The 8,930-nt window shown below is 35.4% G+C and overlaps 3 protein-coding genes across 3 annotated transcripts in view; 1 reads left to right on the forward strand and 2 right to left on the reverse strand.

Moving 5' to 3' along the window:
• plekha8 (pleckstrin homology domain containing, family A (phosphoinositide binding specific) member 8) overlaps positions 1-1,259 on the reverse strand; it is a 16,226-nt gene extending 14,967 nt beyond the window's left edge. Inside the window, exons 1-3 of the mRNA XM_014008745.1 lie at positions 1,117-1,259; positions 592-708; positions 345-500 (exon numbers count right to left, since the gene is read on the reverse strand). Coding sequence (XP_013864199.1) covers positions 345-500; positions 592-708; positions 1,117-1,156 — 313 coding nt within the window. The 5' untranslated portion in view covers positions 1,157-1,259. The remainder of the gene's footprint in view (positions 1-344; positions 501-591; positions 709-1,116) is intronic.
• Positions 1,260-1,498: 239 nt separating this feature from the next.
• fkbp14 (FKBP prolyl isomerase 14) lies at positions 1,499-3,179 on the forward strand. Its single transcript, XM_014008746.1, has 4 exons — positions 1,499-1,841; positions 2,489-2,640; positions 2,711-2,838; positions 2,934-3,179. Exons 1-4 carry the CDS (start codon positions 1,648-1,650, stop codon positions 3,090-3,092), a joined length of 633 nt encoding a protein of 210 aa, XP_013864200.1. The 5' UTR covers positions 1,499-1,647; the 3' UTR covers positions 3,093-3,179.
• A 2,166-nt stretch (positions 3,180-5,345) lies between these two features.
• chn2 (chimerin 2) overlaps positions 5,346-8,930 on the reverse strand; it is a 42,836-nt gene continuing 39,251 nt past the window's right edge. Inside the window, exons 11-13 of the mRNA XM_014008747.1 lie at positions 7,837-7,974; positions 7,641-7,746; positions 5,346-6,426 (exon numbers count right to left, since the gene is read on the reverse strand). Coding sequence (XP_013864201.1) covers positions 6,255-6,426; positions 7,641-7,746; positions 7,837-7,974 — 416 coding nt within the window. The 3' untranslated portion in view covers positions 5,346-6,254. The remainder of the gene's footprint in view (positions 6,427-7,640; positions 7,747-7,836; positions 7,975-8,930) is intronic.

Genomic DNA, 8,930 nt, shown 5'->3' on the forward strand with positions numbered 1-8,930 from the left:
GTAATTCTGAGTGTTTTATGTGCTGCAGAACAGGAACCTGCTGTAAAACAGCAATTATGCTGAGTCAGGCTTGATTTTTAATAATCTTTTCCTGTTAAATAAATAAATCAAATCAAATCAATCATCATCATGTCTGATGTGGATCAATACATCACCCACAGACTTGGGAATTGAATTGAATCAAAACTGACCCCCGACAGAATTTGTGATATTGAGAAACATTGTATAGTCATCYAAAACAAATCAATATAATTATAATGTGATAAAGCTGCTGATTTACACCCCTAGTAAAAATAAAAACTCAAAGCTAAACTTTCTCAGATTCTAATGTACCGTTTGCATACCTTTTTCTCTCTTGGTCCGGTTGTCAGTAAGACAGGCTTTAGCTGTTCCCAGTGCCACCAGCCATTTCTGCCTTTCAGCTGCATTGATGGCTTTCAGATAAAAGTACTGCTCTCCTGGTATAGTCAGGTCAACTCGTGTCGAGTCAGTGGAATGAACTAAAACACATCAACAACCAAAGAGTCAGGCTTCTCAACAACGCCACGTCTCATAAAACAAGACACGAGAGAGCAAATACAGCCTTCTCACCTTGGATTTCACAAACTGAAATTTTAATGCTGCCTTTACAACCTTTCCACGCATCTTCTTGAGAGTCGTAGTAAGACAAAGTACCTCCATCAAGAACAAACCAGCGTGGCTGCCAACCTGTAAAAAAATAACAGAAAAATGCTGCTAAAACGTATTTGTTTAATGGTATTGCTTCACTTCTTTTTTTACTACGTCTTACTTGACCTTAAAAACTTATAAACAGCTAGCTTTGTTACGTTGCTGGCGCCACTAATCAGTTGTTATTAAATCAGATTATATGGGACAAGACGGAGTACGCTAAAATAACAAGYSCTACCGTTAAAACTTGATAAAACAKCAAKATTTYAGTAAACAAGTCATTAAGCAGGGTTAAAAACTAAGCCAATTAGTTTTAAAGTGATGAATAAAGTCGGATAAGATGTTAACATGTTAGTTAGCTAAGGTTAGCTAACTCCATTCAAGACGCGCTGCCGCAAAACAAAAATTTGTCACTAAAAACACACCGCAATTGAAGGATAAACTTACCACTTATGTAATTCGTCCACTTATACAGCACGCCTTCCATGGTTTAAATACGCGTTTTTACCTTTCATTACTTGTTTATCATAACGAGACGTGTGGCACAGCTGATTGCAGCGACTCCATCGGCCAGAGTGCTTTTTTGCGGAGCAACGTACTCGAGTTTGTATTTGGACTACGTAGAGAAAAGCACGTATAGATTTTTGTGAATAGACCTCCAACCAATCAAATGAGACGTCGTTCCTGCTGCATACGTCAAAGGGATTTAAGTTTTTTTTTTTGTGCGTAGGTTTAGATGATTGACTCATAAAACAGCCAATAAGAAAAGACGTAGGCAAGAAAAGGTCAAACCTTTTAMAGAACGTAACCAATCATAGCGGGAGCTGAGCAGACAGCGAAATAGCTGTGGAAGAAGTTGGAGTCTGCCACGTAAGGAATTCTCACCAGTAAAAGTGCCTAGGCTTTGAAATTGATGGAAGTGTTGATATAAATTTCCTGTTTTACCCATTAAGAAAGTTTATTAGAGTTTATAAAATCATGCTGTTTTCTATTTTATTGATATTACCTTCATTACTTGTTTTTGTATTTGGGGGGAAACTTCCCGAAGCCGACGTGAAAATTGAGGTGATGCACAAACCTTTCCTGTGTTCACGTAAGACGAAATATGGAGACATGGTTCTTGTTCATTACGAAGGATTTCTGGAGAGTAACGGCACAATGTTTCATTCCAGGTAATAAACAATAATAATACATCAATTGTTGTTTTTCTGAGTTACACAGATTTTAGAGACAGTTACTGTAGTATTTTCATTTCATATATAAATGCTATATTGTTTAATATATAGGTAATTATTAGGGGTGCAACGATACAGAAAATTCACGATTTGGTTCGGTTCGATACTTTAGTCTCACGGTTCGATATTTTTTCGATACAAAAAAGAGAAATGTCCATGCCCCTTTTTCCTTGTAATTTTTTAAAATTAATTATGAACATTTGTTTAACCTCAAAAGTACAGTTTTTAAATTAAATGTTGCTGAAACAAAAAGTTTCTCAGTGGATCTGCACTAAAAAATGCAGCCTAGGTGGAGTAGTCGAACACAGATCCACTGATCCTTCAACACAGAGCATCTTCAGAAGACAAGCTGATGAAGTAAATTTTAAAAATCTGCATTGTTCGATACAAGTGCGTGTTGAACCTAAAGCACTGTTCGATACGGGCCCATGTATTGTTGCACCCCTAGTAATTAGGTGTCACAAACTGCTTATGAGTTTTGATTACATTTTATCACGTGTCAGACACCTATTCCATTATTTTCTGAAATTGTGTTTCTGTTTTCTTGACTTTAAAACTGTGACTGATGTTTTGACATTCGGCAGCCGGAAGCAGGGGGATAAAAACCCTGTTTGGTTCACTCTTGGGCTCAAAGAGGTGCTTAAAGGTTGGGACAAGGGTCTGCAGAACATGTGTGCAGGAGAGCGCAGGAAGCTGACCATCCCTCCATCACTCGGTTATGGCAAGGAAGGGCAAGGTAACTAAGATAATCTAAATAATACACTGATTTATTCATTTCTAGCTTTAACATCTTTATTCGATCACAGGTAACATTCCTCCAAGCAGCACTTTGATTTTTGACATTGAGCTCCTGGAGATCCGAAACGGTCCCAGGTCACACGAGTCCTTCAGGGATATGGACCTCAATGATGACTGGAAACTCTCCAGACAAGAGGTGTGTTTGTTTTGAATTAAAAGAATATACTTTAAATGAATACCATTATTTTCTGTTTTTTTTAATAAATACAAATATTTGTTGCTAAATTGTAGGTAAAAGAGTTCTTAAAGAAGGAGTTCGAAAAACATGGCTACTCCCCTAATGACACCGAACACGAAGTGATGATTGATGACATCTTTAAAAATGAAGATGAAGATAAAGATGGATTTATATCTGCCAGGGAGTTCACCTCCCTGCATGATGAGCTCTAAAGGACTTATAGAAACTTAGCACAAAAAGTAAGGACATTTGTGTTTGGTAGATTATTTCTTTGTTGTAACAAAGCTTCTTGGCAATAACTCTTATATCGTTGGAAAGCCTGTTAATTTCCCTTTTAAATGGCGCCACATTTGTAAGGAACACGCATTTGTGGGATGAGCAGTAGAGCTGATGTGTGGGTTGCTCACATGTAGGGTTGGGCAATATTGGCAAATAAATTAATCACGATTAATTGTGGTATTTAGCCGATAACGATTAATTTGACGATTAATCCCCTAGAGTCCCTGGACACCCTAATGTCCTGGTTACATGACCATTTTATARGGAGAAAACTGGCTCTTCTTAAAAATCTGTTCCAATTTGTGTCAAAATTACAGACTTCAGGCTATACATCAACCTCTAAATTGTGTTGATAGATAAATAAATTACAGAACGTTTATTTTAATGTTCTTCATATTTGAAGCGGAGAATCTGCCTGGTGGCATTAATCGTATCAATCGTCAAGTGCCAAAAAGTAATCGATTAATGTTTTTCTGACGATTAATTGCACACGATACGATTATGCCCAACCCTACTCACATGAAATGTTTTCCAAATCTTGTCTGCCAAACAGTTTATTTTGCTGTTGTGTTTGACATTTGTTGTGAGCTTCTGGTACCTATTGTGAAGAAGCATTGTTACAACAAAGAAATCATTTATCAACACAAATTTCCTTACTTTTTGTGCCAAGTATATTTACATTTTAAACTGYAATAAGAAACCAAAGAACTGCTGTACTGAACAAGACTCCCTCAGCAGCTTATTATTTTTTAATACTACTTGTGATCAGTGTTTTCTTATTTTTTATACTTTTGTAAACTTTGAACAGAGCATTTTCTTTTCTGTTTTATATTTACATATTGTATTAATATAATAATTTCACACAACTGAATACACAGGATAAATTTTTAAGTTTATGATCTAAATATTTTGGAAGTAAAGAACTTTGTTTTTATATTTATTTGTGCTGCTTTTAACATTGAACTTGTATGCAATCATTCATAATAAAGTTGTCTTTGTGTCTGTGTGAAAYAGCCACTAGAGGGCGCTCTTGTCCCTTAAAATTCTGCCAAGCTTTCATCTCATAAATCCTTTCAAACAGTAAAAATGCATTACTGATGGTCCCCTCAGAATGTGACTGACCTATTTTTTTTTCTTTTTACAAATTAAGAGTATAGTCACGTATTGCATAACTTWTCAAAACTATATTACAAGGACATTGCTGTATGGTGGTCTGTGKTCATCTTTACATCTTTGTTTATATTTTGCACGTTTCTCCTGAGCAACATTTTGAATCAGTATAACTAATCTTGTTCTGTCCACCATATGGATTTATAACAAAAACATAAAAAGTTTTTTAAATATATGAAACTTTAAACTTTTTAAAATAAACCTTTTGTTTTGAACACATCAACAATGAAAATCAACTTCTACTTTGTTATATTTCAGATTTTGCAAACATGAAAAGCTGTCAAAATTCTCCCAAATCCCAAAATTAGAAGAGTAACATTATATAAGTAACATTTAAAGTAGATATGACTTATGGCCACAGGCTCAGTCGATGTACTGAAATATTTAACAAGAAGCTTAAAGATCAGAGAAGTCCCTGAAACATTGTCAGCATATTTGTTTCCAGACTTCTCTTTTTCTTTTAACCACATAATTCCAAGTAATGCAAAATTTTTGCTGACCAGTAGTCAAGCGTTGCATAATAAAAGAAAATCTAAGTTTTTGAAACAAAATAAAGTCCAGGAATGGTCTGATAATGTAACTGAATCAAAATGGGGTGAAATCAAAACATGACATGACAAAACTAACACCACAGTTCAGCCACACAAAGGTATATTCTTAGGCAAGTTTTGCAACTAGTTATATCCTTTTTAAAAAAGCATTCTAATGTTAGCTGGTGCATAAGAGCAACACTCAGAGACTCCAAACAGATTTTAAACAAAGCAGAGCTTTTACAGGACAGGATGTGACTGGTCTGCTGTTCTCCAAAAGAGCACCAGTTTTTTTTTCTCCCAACTTTATCTGCCAACATTCATCCTGCTGCACACAGAACCTGTTCAGTAGATGAATAATATAAAATGTGTTCAATATTAGATATTTCTCTGTAATTTATTACCTACGAAGATAACATTCCAGYTATTTGACGTATTGCTGAATTTGAGCAATTATCATTAAAAACTACAACCAATCACTTGGTATTAAACTCAAGATTTTTTTTTATCCTTTAATAAAACATCATTTCATAAATTACATTTCAATTGCAGCTTTCGAAAAAATACATTTGGATCAAACAGATCTGTAGAAAGTATTTGATAATCACAATAATAAGAAATCAAGTAGGAGAGGAGCATGCTTGGCACAGGCAGCTCTTTTTTTTGGTGGCGTTTGAAGAAGTAAATGACAACCCTGGCTGCATCAAACAATGCTACTGGCAATATTWAAAAAAAATGTCTTAGACACTTTTATTTCACATAAATATATCCCAGACTGCAGCATGTTGCAAGGAAACATCGCAGCACAAACGTGTGCAGGGAAGTTTGTTGCAGTTTTCAGTTAGACRGGATGAGTTGAGCGCAGAAAATGATGGATCCAAAGAACAACTGCTCACTGAACATTCTTAAGGACATACAAGGGAAAAATACAAAACATTTTTACAAAAACATTTAATGCAAAAAAGTGCTTAATTTGTCTCATTTCTCTCTCTTTTTTACACAGTAAGAATTGTTCATGACACCATCTTGTTTTATCTACAATAAAAGGATGCTGATTGTATTGTTCAGCTTTTAATCCCACAACAACGTGGAGTTTTTTATTTTTATTTTTTTATTTTGCCATCCTGACTGGATCTACACCAGGTAGTAACTGAGACAGGAGCTAAAACTTCACCGTTCTTTCCTATTTTAAAAAAAAAGGGTGATGATGGCTGAGATCACAAAAAAATAGTACAGTAACGAGACAAAGTCAAACCAACTTCAACTAAACGTGTCATGCTAAGAAGAAGCGTTCCCAGTTCAGCTTCATCACAAACGGTTTCTGGAGTCTTCACTTGAATTTCCTCTTTCGCCAAATAAATAATTGTCCGTCTCTCCTCCTCACGAGGATTGTCTCTAGAATAAGACGTCTTCGTGCTCGATCATGAGCTGCACCACCAGTTTCTGTTGCCTCATGTCGTTGAGGGTGGTCAAGGCGTTCTGCTCCGGGGGCTGCATCAGAGTCGGACCAAACACAATCCCTAAGTTCTCCGCGTTCATTAAATTGTCCTTTTCAAACATCGTTACCCTGAAAGATATTGAGAAAAATGTGTAAGGAGAGARCAAGCGGAAGAAGTGCTGACCCATTCTGAATATTTTCATTATTCTTCTCAGAAACRTGACATTTTATAAGGTTGGCATCGTTTTATACTCAAATTTTCTGAAATGTAGGATGTGCTAATCAATCTTTTTAAACTTGTGAAATTTGGTTGCAGTCAGCCTAAAAATATRCTTAACACAAAAATTAAGGACATTTGTGTTTGGTAATTTTTTTAKTTGTAAAAATGCTTCTTGGCAACAGCAAAATTAACTGTTTGGCAGAGCAGATTTGGCAAATTTGTTCATCCTACTGCTCATCCTACAAATGCATGTTCCTTACAAATGTGGCCCCATTTAAAAGGGAAACTAACATATTTTCCAAAATAATAAGACTTATTGCCAAGCAGCATTGTTTTAACAAAGAAATAATCTAAAATTAATTTCCTCACCTTTTGTGCTATACGTCAAAGCAATTGTTCAGATCTGAAGTGGTGTTTTGTGGAGAAGTTGTGAACAAATAATATATTACCTGTTGCAGATAGCTTTTTAAAAGTTTCCAGTTTAGAAAAAGCAGAGTTTAAGTCTGACCAGAACGACAAGCTAACAACCTAAGATCAAAGTTTCCCTTTAAACAACTTACTGTATGTGTCACAATTTTCTTAGAAATTAATAAAACTTTACACTGTTGTGCTTTACGCTGCTACTTCAATATAAATGCAATATTATTGGCTGTACAAGAAGTGCAACAATTACAGCTATTTTTTGCACTTGCATAAACCAAAATGTAAAATGTAACGCAAAACTGCATGAGACTTAAATGTTTTTTTTAATAATATTTGCACAAACACCTGCGAAATCTTTGTGATTTTAAGATGACAGCAAAGTCTAGTTTTTGCCTCACTCCTACTAATTGCTATCTCAACAACTCTTTCAAACTTAAAGCCTGTTTTTTATTTTACTGAGCCACACCAACCCTGCCATCTACAAAAGGTAAGATACTTACTGTTTATTACCTTTCCATAGAACCTCACTTTAAAGATCTGATTTACTGCCTTAAAAGTGAGTTTAATTTTAACAATAAATTCAATATTTTTGCAATAAATGCTATCACAACATGAGTCACATAATGCATATTTCAGCCGATTCATTCTTACAGTTTTTCAAGCACAAAGACAAACGAATGTAATGAACAGTTAATCGAACCTCTTGAGGTGAGCCATCAGGTACCGCAGGGTTTCATAGTGCGCCGGGGGAAGCTGCAGCAGCCCTTCGTGAACGGCCTCCAGTCTGGATTCAGCATTAGGAATTTCTGCACATCAGTAAAACGATATGCATCAAAGCAGTGCAAAGTAGGGCGAACGCAGTAATGGCACGGAAATGCCCAGGGAGGATCTCTTACTTGCAGCTTGAATAAATTTGGAGTACAAGTCAAACGTAATGACTGGAATAGGAAGGTCTCTCAAGTAGAGCTTCAAAGCACCAGCAATTATGTTGATGTCTGCATAGGCACTGGCACTGATATCCGCCTTCTCACCATCTGTTGTTATCAAGCAAATAATGCATGAGTGAGATCAAAAGTTCCGTTTGGTACAAAGGGAACAGGAATGCTCTAGTATAAACCACAAAGATCTTTTTATTTTATTTTATTTTATTTTATTTTTGTGCAGGTAAAACAATATTTTTTGCCAAAGCTGAGAGGTGATGACTGCCTGTTTGTGTATTTTTCTGTTAACAGAAAAAGTTAAAATTTTTAATTAAACTAATCATTAGATGCCCAATTAACTTTAGTAGTTAGCCTAAATTAAGACGATTGCCATGGACAACTGACCTTAAAAAAATCACAAAAATAACTATAACTCAGTCAGTTTGACAGACATTGAGCTCAAATTTGTCATGGTTGCGGAGCTGTTAAACTCAAGACTTGACCAAATATTTATAACTCCATCGTTGCTCGTTATAAGATGATCTTAGTCTAAACCAGAGATTCTTAAMCCATGGGCYGCAAGCACAGCCTCTCGGGCCTCAAAAGARCAAMAGTTTTTAACTTTGGACCGCAGAGGGCCACGGGACCAMAWTGATTTTGAATAAGGTGCAATACACTTTCTCACCACTAGTAGCAGTAGTGCGCCACTCAGATGTTTAACAACTTTTTTAATACTAAGAAGAAAACCCTTAGATACCAGCTGAAAATGTAAATCTATCTTTAATGAAAAGTAGAAGCAAAAATGAARGCAACTCGTCAAAAAAAGCCAAAGTTTGTCACTAATATGAAGAGCAGCTTCTGGTTCTACCATGCAATATTTTAAAAGTTCAAACCATTATCAAATACAGCTGCAGATACAGCTATATTTTAATTTACATTTTACCAAATTAATTTTTGTAGTTTATTTTAAAATATTTTGAACATATTTTAAAGAAACTTTAAACTTGTCAAAAAGCTGTTGTTACTGTTATTGTTTGTCACTAATATGAAGAGCAGCTTCTGGTTCTACC

This window comes from Austrofundulus limnaeus, unplaced genomic scaffold (assembly GCF_001266775.1).
Source record: "Austrofundulus limnaeus strain Quisiro unplaced genomic scaffold, Austrofundulus_limnaeus-1.0 Scaffold52, whole genome shotgun sequence".
Taxonomy (NCBI): domain Eukaryota; kingdom Metazoa; phylum Chordata; class Actinopteri; order Cyprinodontiformes; family Rivulidae; genus Austrofundulus; species Austrofundulus limnaeus.